The sequence below is a fragment of the Chenopodium quinoa genome, unplaced genomic scaffold (genome assembly GCF_001683475.1).
Source record: "Chenopodium quinoa cultivar QQ74 unplaced genomic scaffold, ASM168347v1, whole genome shotgun sequence".
Taxonomy (NCBI): domain Eukaryota; kingdom Viridiplantae; phylum Streptophyta; class Magnoliopsida; order Caryophyllales; family Amaranthaceae; genus Chenopodium; species Chenopodium quinoa.
In genome coordinates, this window is record NW_018743369.1 from 79,977 (window position 1) to 106,174 (window position 26,198).

A 26,198-nucleotide genomic window follows, 5' to 3' on the forward strand; every position below is an offset into this window, starting at 1 on the left:
TTGATGATCCAGCATTGACCATTAAGAGGGCGACGTGTGTCACCCTAAAAGATGCCCAAAAGCCTTTTGGGCTCAGTGACACGTGTCACTCAGGCATTGCCTCTGGAATGGCGGCCTTCAAGGGCCCAAACCTTGAGGCGCCGTTTTGCGGCGTGACCTAATCTCTAGGTCACCAGATCCTAGGGAGGGCACACTTTTCAAAAAGACCCTATAAATAGGGACAATTTCTACATTTATGACAGAAAAAATACACGCAATACGAGACAACACGTCACTTTCATATTTATTACAGAGCTGTCGTTTTCAAGGAACAGACAACACTTTACCTGAGCTTGAAATCTGAGCGGATAACTTTACTTCCGCACGTTTTACTCCGAATACTTACTAACTTAATCTTCGGAGGCGGACCACCGACCATCTGGCGGTCCGTTTTCTTTGCAGGTACAGGCGTCCTTTGCTGAATCCAGTCTCAGTGTTGTAACTCTCCCAAGGGACAAAAACCCCCGAAACAAAGATGATTCAAGATAAACAAACCAATGCAATCGAAAAATAATACGAGTAGTTCTTTGTAACCAAATTATTAATACTGTGAGACTCCTTGTACTAGTCCCAAATTAATTAATGAGGATTGAAATGATATGACATTCTTGAAACGTGTGATTTTATTATTACAAGATCAAAACCCATGATCAAGATTAATCTCCTTCTAATTTCTTCCCAAGATGCGACACAACAAAATAATAATGAGTATAATTTAGCACATTCAGTATATAACGAATTAATCATTAACCTAAGAAATCAACAATAAAATTTACATATTGATTAGAGCTTTGGTGCTGATACCGTGTTGTGAAATAAGGAGAAAGATGAGAGATTGAAAGAGAATAAGGTGTCGTTTGGTTGCTATGGGAAATTATTTCCCATAGAAATTTGTATTTCATGGGAATTAAATTCCTACATCAAAATAATGGGAATTGTATAAAGTTGTTTGGTTGGCATGAAGGAAGTCGCAAAATCATGGGAAGTTTGACTTACCTAAGGGGGGTTAGGTAATTAACTTACCATGTTTTGTGGGAAGTCACAATTCCCATGAATTTGCAATTCCCTCATTTACACTTTTAATTGTCAACCAAACAACTCATGTATTTTCAAATTCTCATGATTTTCCACTTCCTCCATTTTCTTTGTGTAACCAAACAACCCCTAAATATGTATATTATTCCATATGATAAGGTGTATATATACATACAATATATTAGGGTTTGATTGGATAAGAATATAAAGATAATGGATATCCACAAGTATTTAATAACAGTTTTTTTTTTGTTTTAGAGGGGTGAGCCAGGTAACTTATACTTCGTTTCAATAAACAAAACTAGTCGCTCACTCTCTCAAAGTGTTTTTTGCTCCACCATCGCTCAACACCCTCATTCCGGCAACGATTACAATTTGCATTTGTTCTTTGCTCATCTAAACCAAACGCATATACTGCTTCTCACGCACGGTCGCACCCGTGTTCGAGTTCGAGTTCGAGTTCGAGTTCAACACATTACAACATCTCAAAAAACTGCGTTACAAGCAACCCAAAACCCAGGCCTTGCTGCTTCAAGCTACCCGATTTCTATAATCAATGGCAGAACCTAAAGTCAAATATGATCGACAACTTCGGTATTACATCTTCTTAATTCCATTATTCTTGAATTGTTGTTTTTATTGACGAATTTTGAGTTTGTTTGTTTTTTTTTTAATCATTAGGTGATTGAGCATCTTTGGTGTTGTAAATTGTTGAATTGCTTACATGTTTTGTTCTATTCTTATTGAATTTTCAATTGGGTATTTGGGTGTTTGCTAGAAGATTTGATGATTTCATGGTTGATTGTGCTCATAATTTTATACAATCTGCAATTTAAATTCAATTTCCTCTTATATTTCCTGGACTATTTGAAATTTTCGTTGTTTATTTGCTAGCATAAATATCTGTTCTTTTAACCTTTACAAATAAAATAAAATTATGCTGTGTATTATTTAGGATGAATCAGTTTTATTGTTTAAATCAAGCTCACATCTTTTAATCAGTTATAAATAGTTTCAATTAGTAAAATCAGTTTTTTGATAAATATTAGTTTTTGATAAAAATCAGTAAATATTAGTTTTTGATAAATTTGATCATTAAATCTGAATAGAACAAATACACATTGAATGAATAATAATCAAGTATTACTCAAAGTCAAGTTTTATTGGAAAAATAAAGTTCAATCAATAAATTAAATTGAAGTTTCAGCAAAATTAAGGTGAAGACTTAAGATAATAAGGCCAAAGAGGCGTTTAGTTGAAGAGTAAGGAATACTTAACTCAGATTCAAGGTTAACTCATTTTTCACCTCGTACCATTTGCTATATTGATGTGCAAATGTAGGCATGCTTAACTTTGTATCCTATACTTGAGACCAATGTTGTGAAAGATCTTATTTCTATTGCAAGTTCACAATTAGTTTGCTGAGAAAGGCAAGAGGTAATAGCAATTACTGGCTGCAGGATATGGGGTGAGCAAGGACAAACAGCGTTGGAAAAAGCGACTGTCTGTTTGCTGAATTGTGGACCTACTGGGTCTGAAACTTTGAAGAATTTGGTTCTTGGTGGGATTGGCAGCATCACTGTGGTTGATGGATCAAAGGTCGAACTTGGTGATCTTGGAAATAACTTCATGGGTATTATTCTATCCCTTTTTGAAAATTTTGTATCCTTCTTTGCCGTGTGATACCTTCTTTTAGGTGCAACTGTCGTAAGTAACTGCTTTGTTAAACACAATTTTGTGTTAAAAATTATATTACAGTTTCTGGACTGATGACAAATTTGTCTTAGAATTTAGCTAATCTTTGATCTGCGGTTTTCATCTTGTTATGCTTGAAGCTGCTAATGTCCTGGTTTAACTAAATAATTCTGTAAGTATACGAAGTTTTTAAAAATTGTTAATAGGAAGCATACACAAGGCACCATATCAACATTTAGGGCTCTTTGTTGTTCTTTGCTGTAATGCATTTTATCTCTTACATTTTGTTGGTATACATTTCTCAGGATTTTGGATGTATGAGTAATTTGTCTTTACTGCTGTAAAAACTGTTCAATACTATTTTGCTTAAGCTTTTCCTTTCCTCATGGTAGTTTGATGGTTCATGACTATTGCTTCTCTTTATATCCGTGTGTTCTGAGTAACAAACTTCCTTTTCTTTTCTATTTAGTATACATTGGCTTTCTAATTGTTTCTTATGGGATGTCTAGTGGATGAAACCAGTCTTGGTGAATCAAAGGCAAAATGTGTCTGTGCATTCCTGCAAGAGCTCAATGATGCTGTGAATGCAAAGTTTATTGTTGAATTACCTGAGAAGTTAATTGAGTCAAATCCATCATTCTTTTCACAATTTACCTTGGTGATAGCTACACAGGTATGCATTCTCATCCAGCTTTTAATTGTGCTTTTTCTTGATCATCAACTATTAAAGAATGATTTAAGGTGTTTCTTGAGCTATCAACTAATGTACCTGGCATAACATGCTTGTTATGGATTTCCATTTTATGTTTTCTAATCTTTTGTTTGTAGGCACATGTTGTGCAACTGTCTTTATGTAATGGTGTACTAAAGTTATTTTTTATTTTTTTTAAGATTTACATAGCATCTCCTTGTACAATATATTTGCAAATTATTAAGAGAACAAAAATTAAAGTAGAAAGAAGATATCCATTGAAGGTAAGTAAAAATCAAAAGCTACGAAACAAGTTGCTGAAACAAATACACCTTAGTGCATAGAGAATGGATAGGAGAAGAAAGAGGGGTGTGAAACATGTAACATATTAACATCCTATTGAGTAAATGAATGCATGATAAGATGGACATTATTTTGTGTTAGTCTGAGACTATTTTAAGATTTTACCCTATGTTTCATGGACACAAGTTCGAGTATCCAATATGGGTATGGACCTGAGTATCAAATACGTCATTTTCAAAACTTAGGACACGGAGACACCATATTATCTTTGGACACGGGTCAAGATACAACAATAAATTTTTTAACATAATAATTTTAAATATACAGATAATTAGTCTTGTTTGGGGAGAGAAAATTTTTATTCAATTTTACCATTAAAGAAGGTGAAGCCTTTTACAACCATTACCCTACTACATGGAATCGTGGACTACAACACATGATTTTCAACTTCTTGTTGTGCATACCAAAAAAAAAACCTCATTACTTTTACAAGCTTACAGCTGTAAACATTAAAAAAAATAAAATTATCCCTTGTATTATTTTACTTTAACAATTTACCAACAGGAAATGAGATTAAAATGAAAAAAAGTAAAAGACCTTCTTCCTCTCCCTCTCTCTAAGCTTCATTCATGGCCACCATGAATGTCCCAAGTTCCCGACTCCTCTTCTTCGACAACATTGTTGTACCCGACCTGATGACGTATCCGAAACGGATTTCATACCCGGGTCTGTGTCAGGTCGTGTTGACCCGGGTATGACTATAAAAATGCCATGTTCATGTAACATAGATTTTACCTACACTAGAGTAATTTGTATCATTCTGTTATAATGCCTTTCTTCTCTGTTCATTCAAGTCAAAATCATGAAAAGGCCTGTGAGTCAAAGATAAGTGACACTTATTGGAAATGAAGACTATAACTATGAAATAATCCTCTTTATTCAATGGGTAACGTAAAGGGTTGGTGCTTCTTTAGTGATATTGGTAAATATTTATTACCATAGATTTATTGACCTAAGGTTAGTGACAAATGTTCCGAATGTTTACACAAAATCCCACATTCAACTAGGTCATGGGGCCTATTCACGCATAGTGTAATTTAGAAATTAATTATAAAATATATTTCTTTAATTGAGCTAGCTAGCTTAAAGTTTGTGTACAAGATGAGGAAATATAAGTTCAGTAAGTTTATTTAAGGGTTATAGATTTTATATCATGAGATTCATGATTAAAAAAAAGTTAGATAAGAGGCAATAAGTTCATATATAAAATCAAGGGGAAAACGTGTGCAAATCATTGAAATGAACAAGGGATAGGAAGTGCAAAGGCCTTTAAAGCTATTGAAGCTAGAAAATTGAGTTGGTTTACCGGTCTGCTATGTTGGTGATAACTACTAGCTGGCTGTATGTTGACACCGGAGTTCTCAAAGGCAGGGAGGGGGAGAAGAAAGGGGGGGGGGTGGAGAGAGAGGGCAGAAATTTGATCAGTAATTTATGAATTCGCAGCTGGCATCCTCTTTACAACTTTGTTATGTTATAATTTACCTATCAATCTGTGTGAGATGGATGTGATTTTTCATTTACCATGTTAAACATAATAATTAAATATGTACTTTTGTGCCGCATTGTACTGATTTTTGTTGCTGTATCATGTTGTCAAAATTCCCTAACCACAATCACATATCATTTGCTTTTGCAAGGGTTTGGCTCTAGCTGTTTTCTACTTTCCCAAAATGTTCTAATTAGTTTTCCTGAAATATTGTCTTCCCACTTTTTAGACAGTTAGATTTATTCAGTTTCAATACCACCATCACCACCACAAAAAATAAGGGCCACCATTCCTATCCACAGTTGCCACTTTGATGGATGCAATAATGGTGCTGTATATAATATTTCTGTTGATGTAGAATGTTTTGTTGTCTATTGGCCTATATTGGCTTCATATTGGCTCTTAGTTGTTTTGGCTGACACATGATGGAACTTTATAACTTAGTGAATAAAGATTCTGCAATTTGGTAATTAGATACATCTCAGTTGGCACATTTCTTATCAGCAGTACTTGAAACCATCTCAGCCAGCCTAGCTCTTTTCCACCAAAATGGACTCTATTTTTGTCCATGCCCCTATCAAGAGCCATTTATGCCCTGTAACCTAATCTAAATCACTTTCCCTCCTCTGCACTTACCCAATATCATTTCTGTAATTTGAGTACTGTGTGCAAATTGCAATGCAACTAAGTATGAAAATCGCAGTTCATGATTAGCTTGGATTACATGGAGCGAGAGGAGGAATTTTTTTTAATGACCTAATCTTGCACTTCATCTTATGCTAAGAAGTAAATGTCTAATTGTGGTCCAAAGTGAAGGGTATTGATGTGTTGAATGTTGGTAATAGTTAGTAATCATGAAATGTTTGAAGCTATTTTCTTTTATAAAGTTTGAAGTTTGTAATTCTCATATACCTTTTCTGATGATGTATGCATTCAGTCTCACTTATTGCTTATGTTGGTTAAACTTTTGGTATCAGTCCTTGCTGTATGTTAAATTATTGATGTTGTAACATATTCCTGAAAAAGTTACATTACCGTACAGTTGGTGGAAGACAAGATGATAAAGCTGGATAGAATCTGCAGGGAGGCTAATGTGACGTTAGTATATGCTCGATCTTATGGCCTAACTGGCCTTGTACGTGTTAGTGTAAAGGTAAAGCTTAGAAGTTTTGATATTTATGCTGTTTATGTATTTATCTAAAGTGTGCTAACTTCTTAAATATGCATGGATCCATTTTTTGGTAAAATCTCATTTATACCATGGTAATGTTCCATGGTATAACTTTTTGCTAACATCTAATGGTATAAAATTTACCGTGGATGGGAATACTCATGTAGTGGATGATGATTGGTATTCTTATTTGTGGAATTTTCATTTAGTTGTTTTTGGATTGAGTAGCCTAAATTTGAAATATATGTAAAATTATGTGTTAATTCTGATGGTGTTTTTTTTTTTTTTTTTTTTTTTTTGTATAATGCAATTGTTTTTTCTGGTCGCACCTTGTCTGTGTTTGTTTTGATTGCATATTTGTTTTCCAATAGTTGACAAATGTGTTTATTTTATATATGTATCAATTAACATTTCATTAACCATTTATTTTGGTTTTGAGTGGATTGAAAATGATTGGAGTCCTTCCATTATCACACCTGAAAGCTAAATTTCAAAACAACTTTTCCCTCGGGAACATGAAAAACAATTATATACTCCTGTCCGAAAATCATGCATACACTGTTTACTGCATTAATTTTAGGCGATAAATTGTGGTTGGATGATCAATTGTTAATTTAATATAAAAGTCGGTGTGATGGTAGTTAGTGGGGAATCAATTTAGTTATTTCCCTACCTTATAAAAAGTTCAAAAGAACTCTTATGAATAGTGTGATGACTTTTTTACCCCTAAAAATGTTTATTTACCCATATACCCATTTATGTCATATTAACTCTTATGCTTCCCGTATTTGTTTCTCTTCGTTATTCTTCCTTCCCTTTAAACTTCCCACATTTTCCTCTCTTAAACCCCCCTTTCTCTCTCCTTCCTCCTTTACTTCCCTACTCTCTTTCTCTCCTCCATTGAAGCGAAAGAGTATTCCATTAAAGCGCCTTCGGAGCTAAGCCACATGAAGAAGAAGAGGAATAGGAGGAGATAGTATAATTTGATGTCGAGTTAGAAGACAAAACTATTTAACCTAATAATAATCCTCCTCAAGGGTGCAATAGATCGGGCTAGTCCATCCAAGCCATCCAAACCAATTCAAGTCTATGAAAGGAGAAGGCACAAAACAACAAAAGGCAGGAGCAGTAGAGGACAAAAGAGAATTTTCTCTGAGTTTTGGGTGTACAACACCCAACAGAGCATGACAGGTTTCTCTAACTTGGGAAAAGGGTGACTCAGTATTTAAGGGGAAAGCAGGGTTTTGTAAGGGTATGCCAATTTTGATGTAATCACTAGACTAGAAGTAGCCGTAGCATTTCTTCCGAGACTCCGCCTTTAAGTAAAATAACACTAGCAGTAATTCTTGTAGTCATCTCTCTATTATCAATCAAATATCCTTAAGCTTTCCTCTTATATTTGTGTGTTGCCTTTGTGAGTACTGTTTCATTGACAGGATTGAATTGAGTCTATAGCAATTGGTATCTCAGCACTCGATCATGGTGACTCAAACACTAACCCAACGAGCTAACGCGACGGATGATAAATTTGGAGAAGTTGAATCCAGATTATAGACCATGGAGGGGAAGTTCGACTTACGGGAGGCTCACCTTAAGAGTATTGCCGAGAAGCTTGGAACGCAAGAAGCCACCATTGAAAGGGCGGTTTAGACAGAGGAAGCGGTAAGCAGTGTTGCACGGATTCATCAAATGGCTGCCATCTCCCTTACTGAATACGTTTCGGGGACGGGTACGGCCGGGAAACGTCCCTAAGGCGTCCCCTTCAAAAGTGGTACAACAAGCCAATTTGGGGACGGCTAGCCTCTTGATCTTCTGACGTTTCCTTAGAAGGTCAGCCTTTTTTTTTAAAAAAAAAAACCCCAAATTAGTGAATTACGAACCTAATTTTCGATTTCCCCCAATTTTCACAAACCCTAACTATTGCAAACGACAACTCCCTGGAGGTGCGACCTGATTTAGTCGTGTGCGGCGATCAAAGACCACCTGCGACCACCCCGACACCGGCGAGGCTTCGACCTATAACTGTTTCTCTTTCTTCTCTATGTTCTGCTTCTATTTCTCTTTCTTCGAACTTTTTTTTTTCCCTTATTTCTTTGACTTGAAGTCAGTGACTGTAGATGGAAGATTGGCATAGGTGTATAGAGAGCACTTTCTTTCTTCTTCTTCTTTTTTTTTTTTTCATTTTAAAAGGTACTCACTGTAATATTATTGATTTATTTTTTTAATGAATTATTTTAAATTTTTCTTCACATTTTAGGGATTTATATATATTTTTTGCCATAATCGTATTTAAAATTTTGATTTTTCCGTATCCCGTTTCCGTACCCATACCCGTTTTTGTCCCCATATCCGTTTCCGTGCAACATAGGCGGTTAGAGGAAACACTAGCAAGAACCACCAAGCGACTAGAAGAGAGAATCGATCGATTCCGAATAGAGCACGAGAGGTTAGCCTTGATTGAGAGGGAAAACAATAAAAAATTTCGTGAAGAAATGAAGAAGACGGCAGCCGGAGGTCAAGCAGGCCACCACTACAACCGCAACCCATCTTTGAACCATTTCTCCACCTTGATGGCGAAAATAGTCGGGTTCAAGGAGAGATGAGATTCGCAACACCCCAGTGAGGAACAATCGGGGTTGGCGGGGTGAAGGTATGGGAAAGGAGGAACAATATGACAACACAAACGGACTTGGTGGCGGTGGCGGCAACGACGGCCACTGGAAACACAAGAAGCTTGAGATGCTGCTTTTTGAGGGCATTGATTCAAATAATTTGGTGTTGAGGGCTGAGATGTTTTTTGAGTTTTATTAGCTAACCAAAAGGGAGAAGCTTGAAGCTTTCGTGGTGGCCATGTATGGCGCAGCCCTTAAGTGGCTTCAATGGGAGAAGAAGAGGCGTTTGATTGGGGGTTGGATCGACCTGACACAGAGGTTGTTGTATAAATTTTGGCCATCTCACACCGGTTCGTTATACGAACAATGGTTGGCAATGGAGCAAACTGGAATGGTGGAGGAGTACAGGTGAAAGTATATAGAGAGATGGCAACCCCTCTGGATGGAATTCCCGAATCTATGATGTTGGGTCAATTTTTAAACGGGTTGAAGAGTGAGGTGAAAATGGAGTTATGGTTGTTAAACCCGTTCAACCTTAAAGGGGCTATGGAGTTGGCTGGTAGGATAGTGAAGAAGAATAGGGTTTATCAGTCCAAGAGGTTGAGCCCAAGTGGGCCGGCCCAACACGTGGGAACAACTCTTCCATCCAACAAAATTGGTGGGTCAGGTACAAACATAAGGGGTACTTAACCACTCCTACCCAGCTAAGAATTGGCCCCAACCCACTGAATCCCATGCTTCTGTGAATAAGGCCGTAACAACGGGAATCTCCCAAGGAAGGAGTTCGAATTTCATGAGAAGTAGAGGTGCAAGAAAAAAGGGCGAAGAATTTATGTTTTTGATGTGATGAAGCCTAACATGTGGGACACCGATGCAAAAGGAAGGAGTTCAGCGTACTCCTAGTGGCCGGAGAAGAACCATCGCAAGAAGAAGACGAGGAGGAGAGCGAAGAAGCGGTTGAGGTGTCGCTTTGCTCCGTCATCGGGATATCTAATCCCAAAACAATGAAGTTACGGGGGGTAGTGGCCGGAAAATCCGTGGTTGTCATGGTTGATCCTGGGGCAACCCACAACTTTATCTCGGCCAAATTGGTGGCGGAGTTGGCCGTATTGATCTCGAAGGGAGGTGAGTTCAATGTAGCTCTAGGTAATGGCGAGGTAATTAAAGGGTACGGGGTGTGCAAAGGGGTTAAATTGAAACTCGATGGTGGAGTTGTCGTGGTAGAGGAATTTCTGCCATTGGAGTTGGGAAGTGCCGACGTCATTCTTGGAGTACAGTGGTTCGAGAAATTGGGGGCGGTGACTACGAATTGGAAGACTCACATTATGAAATTTCGTATGGGGGGAATGCCAATTACACCTACAGGGGATCCTTCTCTCGAAAAGGCACAAACCACTTTAAAAGCCATGATCAGGAATTTGGTGAAGGAGAAGCAAGGGTTAGTAGTAGAGTTAAATGAGCTAAACGGAGAAAAAGGAGGCGCAACCGAGCAGCCACCTCCCACCTCGCACCTCCCTGCTCTCACAGAATTGTTGCGGAGCTTTCAAGGAGTATTTGAAATGCGAGTGGGTTTACCACCTCATAGAGACCACGAGCATTCAATTATACACAAAACAGGGAGTGATCCCATAAGTGTCCGACCATACCGGTACCCCTAAATCCAAAAAGATGAAATCGAGAAGTTGATTCTCGAAATGCTAAAAGCCGGCATCATTAGACCTTCGACGAGTCCTTTTTCTAGCCCGATGATTCTCGTGAAAAAGAAGGATGGGAGTTGGCAATTTGGTGTGAATTATAGAGCCTAAATTTCCGATTCTGGTCTTTGATGAGTTACTTGATGAATTGCATGGGGCTAGGTGGTTTTCGAAATTGAACTTGAAATCCGGTTACCACCAAATCAGAGTGAGGCCAGAAGATGTTCATAAAACGGCGTTTCGTACACACGAAGGCCACTATGAATTTCTTGTGATGCCTTTTGGGTTGACTAATGCGCCGACAACATTTCAATCCCTTATGAATGAGGTTTTCAAACCTTACTTGAGGAAGTTTGTGTTTGTATTCTTCGATGATATACTTGTGTATAGCAAAGACGAGGAGGAACACAGGGAACATGTGAGAGTTGTGTTGGAGTTATTGAAGAAGCACGAGTTGTATGTAAATTGGAAGAAATGCGAGTTTGGAAAGGAAGAAGTGGCTTATTTAGGCCACGTGATATCCAAGGAGGGAGTAGCTATGGATATGGAGAAGGTGAAGGCGATTATGTTGGGAGGCTTTCTCGGTCTCACGGGGTATTATCGGAAGTTTGTATTTCGCTATGCTCAAATTGCGTGACCTCTCACTTCACAATTGAAGGAAGACAATTTCGGGTGGTCTAGTGAGGCAGCCCATGAGTTCACCACCCTCAAAACAGCCATGATGACAGCCCCGCTTTTGAGGATGCCCGATTTTCAATTGGAGTTTGTTGTTGAGACGGATGCTTCGGGGTATGGACTTGGGGCGGTGTTGATGCAACAAGGGCAGCCCATAGCATGTTTTAGCAAGCTTCTTGGGGTGAGAAATCAAGCCAAATCCATCTATGAGAAAGAGTTGATGGCCATTAGCTTGTAAGTTATGAAGTGGCGGCATTATTTTCTAGGGAGGCATTTTTGTCATCCGGACCGATCAACAAAGCTTGAGGTTCCTCACACAACAACGTGAAGTCGGAGGGGAGTATCAAAAATGGATGAGTAAGTTGATGGGCATGGACTTTGAGATACAATACAAGCCCGGACCATCCAACAAGGTGGCCGATGCCCTCTCCCGTAAGGACAGCAGTGAGGTTCAATTGGGGGCCTTAATTTCAACACAAATTGTTGAGTGGGCTGAGCTAGAGAGGGAAATCTCAGAGGACCCTTGGCTCAAAGACCTTTGAGAGGGGGTTTCTTTTTAGAAGGAAATCGAGTGCTGTACAAGGGGCGTGTGGTTTTGCCGAAGACATCTAAATTTATTCCGGTTCTATTGGGTGAGTACCACCATACTCAGACAGGGGGTCATGTGGGAGAGGTGAAAACTTACTTGAAGCTCGCTGCGGAATGGTTTTGGCCAGGTATGAGGAAGCGTGTGGGGGAGTATGTGCAACAATGTGTGGTATGCCAAAGGAGTAAAGCATCACAGCAAGGGGCAGCAGGATTACTTCAACCATAACCTGTGCCGGAGGCGATTTGGGAAGAGATTTCAATGGACTTTATTGAAGGGCTACCTCCTTCGAAAAGATTGGATTCAATTTTGGTTGTGGTGGACCGTCTGTCCAAATACAGCCACTTTATCAAGCTTAAACATCCTTCCACAGGTGGCTGACATGTTCGTAAAAGAAGTGGTCAGGCTGCATGGGTTCCCACTCCCAATTGTCTCCGATAGAGAAAAGGTTTTTATGAGTAACTTCTGGATGGAGCTGTTTAGGCTGCAAGGAACACACCTCAAGCGTAGTACCTCGTATCATCCTCAATCGGACGGCCAGATGGAGGTTGTGAACAAGTGTTTGGAGACCTACCTTCGTTGCTTTATCACTAACCAGCCTAAGTCCTGGGCACAATGGCTTCCATGGGCTGAGTTTTCATACAACACCTCACCGCATACGGCCACTAAGATGACGCCATTCAAGGTGGTGTATGGGAGGGACCCCCCAGGCTGGGGAAGGTGAAGGGGCAAGCCACGGTAGTGGGTAATCTGGACGAAAGTTTGAGGGATCGCTATCTGATTTTAGATGAACTCAAGATGAACTTGAATCGTGCCCAGCAACTCATGAAGGAATCAGCAGACTGTAAGAGAAGAGATGTGCAATTTGAAGTCAGGGATATGGTATTCTTAAGGCTGCAACGGGCCATTTGAGATACTGGCAGCTCGTTACTACGGGCCATTTGAGATACTTAAGCGCATCGGCAAAGTGGCTTATCACCTGAATCTGCCGAAGGAAAGCAAAGTGCATCCTGTCTTCCATGTTTCCCAATTGAAGCAGGCTGTAGGGGACTCTCCAGTTCTGCCCACATTACCCAGCCAACTGACTGCTGACTTGGGGCTTGTGGTGGAGCCCGAAGAGATTTTGGAAGTGAGGCAAAAAGGAGAGGGGGTGGATCCTAGGGTCGAGGTGTTGGTAAAATGGAAGGGGTTGCCAACATTTGAAGCAACTTGGGAAGAGTTTGGAGCCTTAGATCAGCATTTCCCTCACTTCCACCTTGAGGACAATGTGACTGTCCCCGGGGGGGAGTATTGCAATAGATCGGGCTAGTCCATCCAAGCCATCCAAACCAATTCAAATCTATGAAAAGAGAAGGCACAAAACAAGTAAAGGGCAGGAGCAGTAGAAGACAAAAGAGAATTTTCTATGAGTTTTGGGTGTACAGCCACCTGGCAGAGCATGACAGGTTTCTCTGAATTCTAGGGTAACCTGGGAAAAGGGTGACTCAGTATTTAAGGGGAAAGCGGGGAAGCAGGGTTTCGTAAGGGTATGCCGATTTTGATGTAATCACTAGACTAGAAGTAGCCGTAGCATTTCTTCCAAGACTCCACCTTTAAGTAAAATAGCAGTAGCAGTAATCCTTGTAGTTATCTCTCTATTATCAATCAAATATCCTTAAGCTTTCCTCTAATATTTGTGTGTTGCCTTTGTGATTACTGTTTCATTGGCAGGATTGAGTTGAGTCTATAGCAAAGGGGCAGGGGAATAGGCTAGATATAATTCACTTTGTTACTATTTTCTTAAACACACACACACACACACACACACACACACACACAAACAAACAAACAAACCCACCGAAATCACTCCTTAGTGTTTTGCTTACCTCATCACCTAATTAGACATTTTTTTTTTGAAACTTTGTCCTTTAAAACATCTAAAGATTATATATTTAAAACATATACGTAGTATACAAGTCCAGATGACTCTAAGAAAATGCCGCGTGACTATTTTGCCCAACAAAAAAAGTCAATAAAAATAAAGATTAGTTATAAAAATGTGAATAGTATTTATATATTTTTAGGTGTTGCAACTAAAAGTGATAGAGGATGTATATTATAACTTACAACAAAGAGAATGAGGGATAGCTGAAGTGGTTAGAGTTCCCCTCCCGATTCCAGATTTCCAGGTGATGATCTTGGGATCGATTCTCATCACCTGCCCTTGTGGCTCTTTTTTTACAAAAAAATAAAAAATAATAATATTAATAATAATAAAAAAAAACTCACAATCAAAATGTGAATATATAGTGTGTATATATTTTCAAGTGTTACATTTCCGTATTTACACAAGGGTATGATTGTCAACTATGATGCACGGATACGGCAATCTTCAGCCGTCTCCCGTACCGCGGACGTATCGGGGACGGGTACGGCCCGGATACGTCCCCTTGAAAAGTGGTACGCGCAGATATTTTGGGGACGGCTGGGAGCAGCTTTGGGTACGTTTCGAGGACGAATTTGCTTCTTTTCTGACCCATTTATAAAAATAAAAAAACCCCAAATTTACTTATTTGATTTCAATTTCTCAAGAACCCTAAAAATTGAAAAAGCCAACTACAGAGTGCGACCACGATTCCTTGGATAAATCGCCCTAGAAATTGTATGACTTCGTGAATTTTCTTCGACTGACCTCCGCATCGACTGAATTATAGAAAAAATATTAATTTTATAAATGAATTTTTCGCTTTTACAAGAAAAAGATAGTGAAAATGAGAGAGAAATGGAGAACCTCCATTAAAAATCGAGCTTTAGATCTAAAATTTTGAACTAGGAGAGAGAAGGTAAGTGGGCTAATATATTATTTAGTTTTATTTAATTCCCTCACGTGGGTACTGGGTAGGTGGGAAAAGTAGGCTGCCAGATTAGTGGAAGTATATACTAGTAAATACTCCGACTTCGTATAATACTCATATATGATTATATGGTGAATAAGAAGGTAAAGTGGGCTGACATTTTTTAGATTTTTTTTTTTTATTTTTTTTTTTAACTTTTTGTTTTAACTTTTTGTTTTGATTTACTGTTGCTTGTAGTCAGTAGGTGGTTTTTTTTTTTTTTTTTTTTTTAACACCTATTTCTTTTAATTTGTAGTGCAACTATTTATGGAATAATTTTTTTTTTAAAAAAAATCTTTAAATGGATTTTTATTTTAATGATTTTTTTTGCCGTATTCTTGCCGTACCCGTTTCTTGGAATTTTGTTTTTGCAGTATCCGTATCTGTATCCGTACTTGTTTTTGTACCCGTATCCGTTTCCGTGCTACTTAGATTGTCAATGACTTATTACTTAGTGTATTGTTCTAAAGCCCAACCAATAAGTTTTAGGTGTCACGAGTCTCATGACAAGCTATTACAATTCGACCATTAAAACTGATTATGTGAGCGCAACGAGTGCGTAGGCTACCTAGTTTAATGAAAAAGTAGGTGTGGTATAAAGATTGTGGGCCCAAAAGGCCAAAAGGAAGGTAAGAAATAGTTCATGATTGATGATTTGATGGAATCTTACTGAAAAAGGAAGTGTTCAAACTATAGTGGGATGGGTAAAGTGGTAAACATGGAAATTGTTCAAACTATTCATTGGATGTACGGAATAGTACTTGAATAACTTGACACTAATCCATCTATTTTCTCTTTCCAATGATTACCGCAGCATCACCTTCCTTACTCTCTCTGTCTCTCAATTAATTAAAATTTCCCCACCAAAAAGCATCCATAGCCCAGGATTGCTGGCTGTAGCAGGTTGCAGAAAAACTGGTTGTGGTGGGTGGTCTAACTTATGTCATGGACTTATGGTGGTTACGGACAAAGGAAGTCCATGGTGGAGGTTGAGGAGAGAGAAAAGTCATTAGGTTCTTGGTGAACACTTTCGAAAAAGAAGAAGGGGATAAACTGAGGAAATAAATAGAGCATAAGTGGTCTTTTCCTGCTTTAATTGTGTTATTTTGAGTTCCTTGAGAGACTGTTTTAAGAAGCTACAAATTGTAGATTTCGTTTTTAAAGTCTCCAGAAGTCATTTGGGTTTCTTGGGAGCCCAATTATGCTTTTACTTAGCCCTGTTTGGAACTGGGATTCAACTAAAAAAAAAACTGTATGAGCCTGGTCAAATGGTCTCTAAAAATGCCAACTTCTTACTACTGCTGCATCCTGAATCTAGTGAAGTAGAGTATTTTGCAATAAAATTTGTGGAAAAAACTTTCTTGTATTATGACCTTACTATCTTTTTGCTTGTCTTTGTATCAGGAGCACACTGTGATTGAATCTAAGCCTGACCATTTCTTGGATGATCTTCGGTTAAATAATCCGTGGCCAGAGCTCAAGAGGTGGTATTTTCTTTTGACTTAATCATGTCTCCTAAATAAGCTCTACTGTATTGCTTGTGAATGCATAATTTCATGATTCTTGTAGCTATGCAACCATGACATACTTACATTATATGTGGCTTAATTTTTGATAAGTTGTTATATAAGAGCTAGAAGTCTTAATTTTTGACAGACTTACAATCCTACATTTGTACATGTTCATGAGTCACATCCCCTTGGTGGCACATAGGAAAAAAAAAAAAAGAAAAAAAATAAAATAAAAGAAAAGGTGGCATTAGATTTAATACATGGTCTTGTTTGGGTTGGGTGATATATGAATTATGATTGTCATTTTCTATGCTAAATGCTTATTGTTTTTGGATACAGGTTTGTAGAATCTATTGATATAAATGTGCAAGATCCGGTTTCTCACAAGCACATACCCTATGTTGTGATTCTTGTAAAAGTGGCTGAGGAATGGGCTCAAAGTCACGGTGGGGCCCTTCCGTCAACTAGAGAAGAGAAAAAAGAGTTCAAGGTTTGATTATTGTCAAATTTGATTTGTAAAATATATTTTTTGTAATTACTTGACATTGCATTTTGTTAAAGAATTCTTCCTTATTATCGTAATTTTCTGCTTATTTAATTTAATTTTGATTTTTATATGAGATTTTTCTTTTAATAGTCTTTATCTTATCTATAACACACCTTAGGATCTTCTCAAATCAAAGACGATTGGTCTTGATGAAGATAACTACAAAGAAGCTGTTGATGCCTCCTTTAAGCTCTTTGCTCCTCGAGGAATCGGTGACTAATTACTTCTCTGCTACATCAATTGTTTTTGCTACATGAAAAATATTGTATACTATTGTACTGAAATTGAGATTACTGTTTTTCATTATGCTATGCCACACTGCCACGTGATGCAATAGATCTACACCGGTGTGTATATGTATGTAAATATTTTCTATTAAAAATCCTAGCTAGTAATGAGGGTGTTATTGTTTTCCATAATATGGTGTTTATGTCATGGGTCCTAGGTGGCGTGACTTGTGCGATCACACAGGCCCCCAGATTTTTGATGTTTAGTTTTATGTGATATATATAAATTGGTGGATCAATGGTTAAAACATTGGGCCTATTCTTGTGAGATCAGGAGATCTAATATTACTTTATACATCATTTGGCACGCAATCTCTCTTTCTCTTTCTCTCTCTCCCCCGCACCCCACACCTAATTTTTTTTCCCTTGTGTGTATGAGCTTTGAGACCCCTGCTTCTCGAAATCATTGTTGATCTGCTGGGGATTGAGGTAAAGATGCTACTTACCTCTCCAGATCTGTGATATTTCTTGTAAACTAGACAATTAAAAAATTAGTAATAAACCCACTAATCTATCACATTGTCAGTGCAGCAACTGCCAATAAATTCCTTATTTTCTTGATTGATTATTTTTAATCATCTCATGTTGTTCTTTATGTTCATGCAATTGACGACTGTTTTCTTAATTTACTGGAATTTGTTAAGTTCTTATAAATTGTGTATTTATATTTTAAGTATGAGTTAAGGGCCCAATTTTGAGAACTTGTATAGGGCCCTTTTTAAGCTTCTTTCCTACAGAGTCAATAGAATTATGTTTGTTTGATGAATGAGCTTCTGGATGTGTCTATAGAAGGTATTTGTCGTGCCTACCTTTGTAAAGTATAAATTATATGTGCAGTCTGGTTTATTGCTTTGGTCTGTTATAAATTGGAATTTGATCTAAGCTTTGCATTGGTCTCTTGAATTTGTGTACTGTAGGGTGGATATAATAGTAAATATCTTCTCTTGTTTTGCCCTTTTTATGGAAGGTTTTGTTGAGGTTATTAGGTCTTTCTAAGTTGTGCCCTGTTGCCTGTTAGTTATGCTTCAAATCTGTAAAGAATTTGTTGGGCAAGCCATTGTAGGGTTCTTTGAAAAGCTGTTTTTTCAGGGATCATGTTCTTCCATTTATGTTGGTTTTTTTTAAGCCCTCCGATTGGGTATTAGCTCTGGAAGTATGATGTGAAAATGTGAAATCTCATGATTGTATTTTTGAGTGATTGAAAGGCTTTGAAAAATTTATTTATTTATTTATTTTTTGTTTAGGACACCTTATTCTGCTGTAAATAGCAGTAGAATTGTAATTACCAAAAAATTTGGTTAGAAATAAATTTTTGCTCATTGTACGACCAAAAATGAACTACCATGTCTTATTTCTGATATCTAGAATCTAGATCCTAGGAAAAGAAAAATGAAGAAATAATGGAGTAAGACATGGGTGGCAGAAAGTAATTGGCCAAATCCATGCAAGGACCATATATACATAAAGACAGTCTGCCACCATACTGATCAGATATACAAACACATATGATGTCAGAATTAGGTCTTATATAAAATTTCTTGTTTGAAATTTGATTTTTGGATTAAAAGTTTAGTTGGTTCAATTATTCTTATGAGCTGTATCTCTTTTCAACTTATAGGTCCAAATCTGATGCAAATACTGAAAGACAGTTGTGCTGAAATTAATTCCAATTCATCTGATTTTTGGGTGATGGTGGCGGCCTTGAAGGTTGGTAATCTGTTGAGTTGTTTCAGAGACAAATACTTTCTATGTTTTTGACTACCTTATCTGTATACTTAGAATTAAATTATAATCATATGCTTCAGTTCATATTAATATTTTGTGTTTTTTTTTTGAAGAATATTAATATTGTACTTAAGTTTTGCTGTATATTTGTTTGTGAAAATTATGCTATGATAAGATAACATTATATTTTTAGATTCTCGATCTTGCATCCTGGTGTTCAGGTAGGTTTATAGACAACTATTATTCTTTTCCTGTATGTCATCTTCTGCTTGATGTCACTCGCTAGTAGTCAAGAGCTTCTGACTGCTACCTTCTGTAGCTAATTCAACTTGGCATTTAATAGCTGTATTGTTAATAGACGTGATGCGTAGAAGGTCTCTAGAGCCTAGGCAAAAGGTCTATTGAGCCTAGGTGCAAGGCATGTGCCTTGGGACACAAGGAGCACGTATCTACCACTGTATTATTATTCTGCTAATGAGTTCCGTATCAAAATACAATAAAATTAAATTTTGTAACTAAAAAACGAGAAGTTATGTTATTTATTTTAAAATTATGCATAGGCTCACGTCCCACTGTGTACTCACATAATTGAAAAGGGAGAGAAATAGTTAAATATGAGTCACGTGAATATAATGTCATTGCCTAGTCAGGTAAAAAGGTAAGAAAAGGGCTGCTGGTAGTCTGGTACAGGGTACTCACAGAGAAATAGAAAGGAAAGGAGAAAGAGAGAAATGGTAGATCAGAGAGGAGGGGAAGGGATCAAGAAAGAATGAAGGCAATAAAAAGACAGAGACAATGGATAAAGAGGTATAAATGGAGATCAAAGAAACAGAGGGTAAGCGACATATTTTGAAGACAGAGAATATAAACTACTTGAATAAGCTTGACCAGAGATGACCACTGGGGAAGATGATGTTGACAATCACCAGAGATGTCTCTCTGGCAAATTATCTCTGTCAGCAACCACTAATATGTCAATCACTTCCAATCCGTGCCTTACACCCTTTTTTCTGTATTAATAAACCAAGCTTTCAATTTGTGGGCTAAAATGAAGGCTCTCCATGCAATTCATTGAGGGATTTTGCTCAAAAATGCATCTTAAAAACTGGATATGATCTAATCCTAGTTTCCTCCTTTCGCATCTTAACGATATCCATATTATAGGCTTTGGTGATATATTTTCTCATTCTTTGTGCTCTTGCAGAAAACTAATGTTGCACATAAGTGAATTTATATTCCCTATCTCAATTTTCCATGGCTTATTAACGTGAATCTAGGAATAAGTTAGATTGTATCTCGGACAGATTTACTTATGTTTATCATTGCACTTGGCACTAGCATATAGTACTTCAGGCATTCGAGGGGACAGATTTACTTATGTTTATTATTGCACTTGGCACTAGCATATAGTACTTCAGGCATTCGATTAGATGGTTGTGTTCAATGATTCCTTACTCTTAAATCTTGTTACTTAATAAAGTGATACAAACTAACATATGAATCCCAAATAATATTAGTGCCTAATTATTTATTGCCTGGCCTCATACAAAATGAATAATTGGGAAATGGAGCTCTAAAATTGCATTATGCATTAGTGGCTGTTTGGAAATTGTCTTGTTTTCAGTGCTCTCACTTTTAGAGTTGATGAGTTTAATTGTGCAGAGGGAAATAGAGTAAATCAGATTTTATTTTTCTCGTAGACAGAGTACATAAATTCCTGAACATGTTTTAAATAGAAATTATTTGGATGGAACACTCTCTATCTCCATATATAAGTCTGCCATATATTATTAGAGGCTAGAAAAACCATATGACCTATGTACATATATCAATGGTTCTTGATTTTGTGTTGTTTTAGTTGCTGTTTGTTTGAGATTTTTGCAGAATATATAAGTCTACCATATATTATTAGAGGCTAGAAAAACCATATGACCTATGTACATATATCAATGGTTCTTGATTTTGTGTTGTTTTAGTTGCTGTTTGTTTGAGATTTTTGCAGACTCTGTATATATTGCATCCTTGCTTTTCTTATTCTCTTTTGTTTAATGTAATGGTGCAGGAATTTGTTGCTAACGAAGGTGCTGGTGAATTTCCGCTTGAAGGATCAATTCCTGATATGACATCTTCAACAGAGTAAGTAACAAATTTATTGAAGCAAAATATTCAATTAATATTCATTGTGGCAAATTTGTTTTGCTTATTTCTCTTCATTTCCCGTCAGGCAATACGTGAATCTCCAAAAGGTTTACCAGGCTAAGGCTGAAGCTGACTTTCTTGCTATGGATAAGCGTGTGCAAAATCTTCTGAAGAATATTGGTAGAGATCCGCAAAGCATTTCCAAGATGACAATCAAAGGTTTTTGCAAGAATGCTAGAAAACTCACAGTAAGTATGATAAGATTACTTTTGCTGTTCTTATATTTTGTAAGCATCATGACTGACTTCACTTTTTGCTTGATGTGCCTGTTGCTGTTTCACCAAAGGAGTAGGTTATTGTTTGATGTGCCTGTTGCTGTTTGTGTCACTAGACTGTAAATTATCTTGCTTTGAATATTGATGCGTGTTTTGCTTACACTTTTCTTCCTGATTGTCTCTCACTACACTCTCAATTCCTTAAAGCCTCATTGTATTTTTTAATTTAGAATTCATTGGTTACTATGTAGTTCTCATAATATATAGTGGGAGAACTACATAGTATTATCCAACTTAGCTGTATTATAGGCCTTCCTGAGGTCTATTATCATCATGCAGCTTCTTTGAGTTGTATTTTTCCTGTATTGTTTTTGAGACCTTGACATACTAGGACATTATTCATGTTACATCTACCAGCCACAAAAGCACCTTGGGGAAGAAATTTTTGCAGTTGAGAATAAAATAGCTTTGTTATGCGCATATTAGTCATATATGTCGCAGTACATTAGGCTATTTGCCTATAATCTCCCACTTCATTTCAAATTTTTGAACCATAGTAAAAGTGCTTTTGTTTACAGCGTCTAGCATCTTTTAATTTTGAAAAGTTTCCACATTTGCTCCTGTTATATTTTTACCAATAATTGACCTAGTTGCTTTAAAGGAAATCACTGCCATAGTCATCTTTTTTGATCCTGGTGCTTTAGTTTGAGGAATATATTAAAAATGGTATCATTAGTTTAATTTTAAGTAGTCTTCAATCAGTAAAGACAGTTTAATAAAGTGTGTTGATCCTCTACAAATTTGGCTCTTAACACTACTATATCTTGCTTCACCTTGCTTCTGTTACCTTTTGCTTGATCCAAGAAATCAGCAGAGTATTGTACATAAGTATGTTGAATCTTCTGATAATCTGTGACCCATTCACCCTGTTCGTTCCTCTCTGCATTGATTTATTTTGTGATGTTCCGGCTTTCATGCTCTATTTAGACACGAGTACTACGTATTTTCCTCTCTATTAACCAGGCAATTTATATTGTGACCTTTTGTTGAAAAAGAAATATTATAATGATGAAGTTCATTATAAGCTTGGCCTCATGCCTTTGTTGGCTAGTGCAATATCCCTAGGGTTAGCATGTAATTTCTCTTGTGCCATCAACAATTCCTTTAAAGCCCTTGTATCAGTGACTTGAATATTGTTAAAGCCTTCCTGATTAAGCTTCTCAATATCTTCTTTAACAGCTTCATTTTCTAAGTTACTTGATACGTTTATGTCCTGAGACTTGCCTCTTCTAAGATGAAATAATTATGTTTATTAAATTGGTAACTGATTCCTCATTTTATAGCATTTGAATCTGGTTTAAAAATTAAACTTCATACTGGACTGTGATCAAATTTTCCTCAACATAACCTCTGTAGAGGCACCACTCATCACTTGCATTATTCTAAGAGGCACCTATATAAAGAACTAGATTCCCTTAATTAGGAGCTTGTTTGGCAATAATGTGGTCAGAATCCAGGTCCAATATGATTCTTTACTTAGAGCCACCTATGTATAACTAGATTCTGTACTCTTTTGTCAAAGGCTAGTTTTCTAATTTCTTATTCATCATGTTATTGTTTTAACTTTATGAGCAGTAATACTGCTTCCCACCTTTAAAAAATTATTATCTTAGGCTCTTAGCTTCCTGAAGCAGCTTCTTTTAATAACTGTGCATATTTCTTCTTGTTAGAAGCTGTTATGTTATTCCATAAGTTGGAGATCTAGCATGATTGAGCCCATATATGTAGCATAGTAACATTGTTTTCATTGAGGATCCACTAGATCCAAGAACCTTTTCTTTTCTACTCCTATTTTTCTTGTGTCTTTTATACTTTATTTTCCTAGGTATGCAGATACCGGATGGTCGAAGAGGAGCTCAACACTCCTAACCTTTCCGAGTTGCAGAAGTATTTGACAGATGAGGATTATAGGTATTATTTTTGTCGTCACAAAGCAGTGTTTTTGTACTATCTATCCCTTGCAATCTGAATACTTCTGGAAAAATTGCTTTGCATTTTTAGTGTTACTCCCTTTGTTTCAAAATAAATGCCCTAATCAAACTAAGCCATGCATCCCAATGTAGAACTTTGACCAAAACTATCATTAATTATCAATAAGGATAATTATAAAAATTTAATATTTGGAAACTATATGTTGAAACGATTCGAACAAGTACCCACGTGATTATATTTTTTCTTATATACTTCATTTTTTAATACTCTCAACACTCCTAGCAATCTCTCACCCTCATTTTTAAGTGTATTAAATTATGTAAGTCCCATTTTTGAGAAGAATTATTATTGGTGGTCTTTATGCCCTATGCTTATTTGCCTGACTCTTTGTTTTAACCTTTTGTTTATAGGTGACAAATGTGTTACTTTCGTAGAGCTACTTTGATTTAGCGAGTGAACGGTAAAAAAATTGAGTTTAAGAAATAAAATTGTCTAATAAATTTTAAGAACTTATTGAGACGAATTAAATAAATTGAATAAGACATCTCTCAATTATATAATTCTTGTATACCTTATATATTAAAACTAATTTAGGGTCTCTTTGATACTTTGTATTAAATATTGATCAAATTCCAAATAGGATAAACAAACAAAAATGGAGAAGGTAAAAGATGGTTTTAAATATTGAAATAGACATCTTTTTATTTGCAAATAATTGAATTTAGGAGATTCTAGAGACAATTTTAAGGCTTTGAAATCAAATGGGGTAAATATGTAAAATAATATTTTTAGGGATATGAATGTCCATGCGTGATTCATAAGAAATTTGTTATACTTTTTATAAGGTATATACCGTTTAAAAGTGTGTGTTGCAATTATTAAAAACGGAGGAAGTATGAATCATTAACATTGGTCAAAGTGGATTATGTAAATAGTGCAAAAAAGTCAAAATGGGGCATTTATTTTGAAACTTAGGGACTAGGGAGTAAGGAATTTATGGCCGTGGGCCTTATAACTTTTTGTGTATTTTGCTGTGTGATGAGCTGCTGGAGCAATACAATAAAATTAAGTTTGTTGGAGAACTCTGGGTGCACAACTGCTATTTACTTGCCTTATAAATAGCATGAATAAGACTTCGATAAGACAAAAGAGTGGTGGATGAGTTGTAAATATGAACATTGGTATAAAATACCATTAAATAGGTAAATAGTATCATTAAATAGGTAAATAGTACCATTAAATGCTTTAGTACTATAAATGTTTTTCTAGTGGTACAAATAAATACTACCTCCGTTAAATGTTATGTGCAACTTTGGAATATTTTATATCTCACAAATAATACCTCAAAGTTGCACATAACATCTAACGGAGGTAATATATAAATTGTACATCAAATATTGTACCACTAATGTTACCTATGTATAGTACTACTAAGACAACCTATATTTTAATAGTATAATATACATGTATAATAGTACATTAAAAAATACAACTTTACCCATAAAATTTACAAAAATTATCAAATGTCATGTAAATATACCAATTAGCCCTCCTATATGCATTCCAAATAAATAGCTGCTATGCGCCTAGTTGCATTCAAGTTTATCATTATTCTTTTCCTTAAAAATGCTTGACAAATTCCCCCCCCCCCCTTTCATACCAGCATGGCTGTTGGGTTTTACATCTTGTTGCGAGCTGCAGATCGTTTTGCTGCCAACTATAATAGTTTTCCGGGCCAATTTGACGGGTAACTTTAACTCTCTGGAATAGGTACATGTCGTTATAATTTAGTAATGGATCATAATGTTGCAACTTCATCTTTTGGCAGAGAGATAGATGAAGATATATCACGTTTGAAGACTTTGGCTGTAAGCTTATTGACCGACATGGGCTGCAGTGGCTCAATCTTGACCGAGGATCTCATTTATGAAATTTGCCGGTTTGGAGCTGCAGAGCTCCATGCAGTCTCTGCTTTCATTGGTGGGATTGCTTCACAGGAAGTGATTAAGGTATGCTACATTGGTCTAGTATTTATGGTTTTATTCTGTTATTGTCCAAGTTCCATAGTGCCAAGAGTTCGATCTTATAAACTATATGAGTAGAGGAACTTGAAAGCTATGACTTTAGCATTTGCTGGCAAGTCAAGCTCTATGGCTTCAAACTCTGTTTTTCCTTTGAATGGTTTCTCAGATCTGTTGTTTATCATGTGCAGTTCTCATCAACAATAATAATAAGTAAAAAAAACAACCATCCATTATAGAATGCATATCACACCAGTTTCGGCTACTGCCATATTGAATTTTCTTCGCATTAGCTGTTGCCATCATTCTGATTTGCTGTTGGGGCATATGCGAAAATATTGTGTCTAACTAGTCATTTTTTTTGTCCATGCAGCTTATCACAAAACAATTTATTCCTATGACTGGAACGTTCATTTTTAACGGCATTGATCACAAGTCTCAATTATTGCTCTTATAGTAAGTGTTTACGCAAGAGTAGCAGTCACGTTGGCTCGCATTTTGGCTACCATTATGTTGCATAATGTGTAGAAAAGCTTAAAGTATACTGTTATAGTTGGGCGATTCCCAAACTTAGTTGATCAATCTTTTGTAGCTTTGGGGATACTGGAATCCTGCATTCCATTTTAAACCAACTCTCTCGTTTTGTTGGAGATGCACAAACCCTTCATTGTAATTAGTGCTCCGTAATATATATACTTAACAAGATACCATCAGATCTCATGGAAAGTTGAGAGCTACTACGTAAAATTTATGACTAGAAAGTTGTTACTCTTATACTTTA

At 36.6% G+C, this 26,198-nt stretch overlaps 1 protein-coding gene across 2 annotated transcripts; it reads left to right on the forward strand.

Moving 5' to 3' along the window:
- The first annotated feature begins 1,292 nt into the window (after nucleotides 1-1,292).
- LOC110738077 (NEDD8-activating enzyme E1 regulatory subunit AXR1-like) lies at nucleotides 1,293-26,198 on the forward strand. Of its 2 annotated transcripts, XM_021918445.1 has the most exons (14): nucleotides 1,301-1,668; nucleotides 2,535-2,707; nucleotides 3,279-3,442; nucleotides 6,352-6,462; nucleotides 16,325-16,404; nucleotides 16,771-16,921; nucleotides 17,097-17,190; nucleotides 18,884-18,972; nucleotides 21,053-21,126; nucleotides 21,215-21,377; nucleotides 23,290-23,375; nucleotides 25,060-25,143; nucleotides 25,225-25,405; nucleotides 25,791-26,198. In XM_021918445.1, the coding sequence occupies exons 1-14, from the start codon at nucleotides 1,631-1,633 to the stop codon at nucleotides 25,872-25,874; spliced, it is 1,572 nt and encodes a 523-aa protein (XP_021774137.1). In that variant the 5' UTR covers nucleotides 1,301-1,630; the 3' UTR covers nucleotides 25,875-26,198. The 2 variants fall into 2 exon arrangements, with proteins under 2 accessions (XP_021774138.1, XP_021774137.1); XM_021918446.1 differs by lacking the exon at nucleotides 25,060-25,143 and having other exon boundaries at nucleotides 1,293-1,668.

Bases quoted from the DNA above. Each gene is read 5' to 3' on its own strand.
- LOC110738077 (XM_021918445.1), top strand. From the start codon at position 1,631: ATGGCAGAACCTAAAGTCAAATATGATCGACAACTTCG. The intron at 1,669-2,534 runs GTATTACATCTT...TACTGGCTGCAG, and splicing joins AAATATGATCGACAACTTCG to GATATGGGGTGAGCAAGGAC. The intron at 18,973-21,052 runs GTTGGTAATCTG...GTAATGGTGCAG, and splicing joins TGATGGTGGCGGCCTTGAAG to GAATTTGTTGCTAACGAAGG.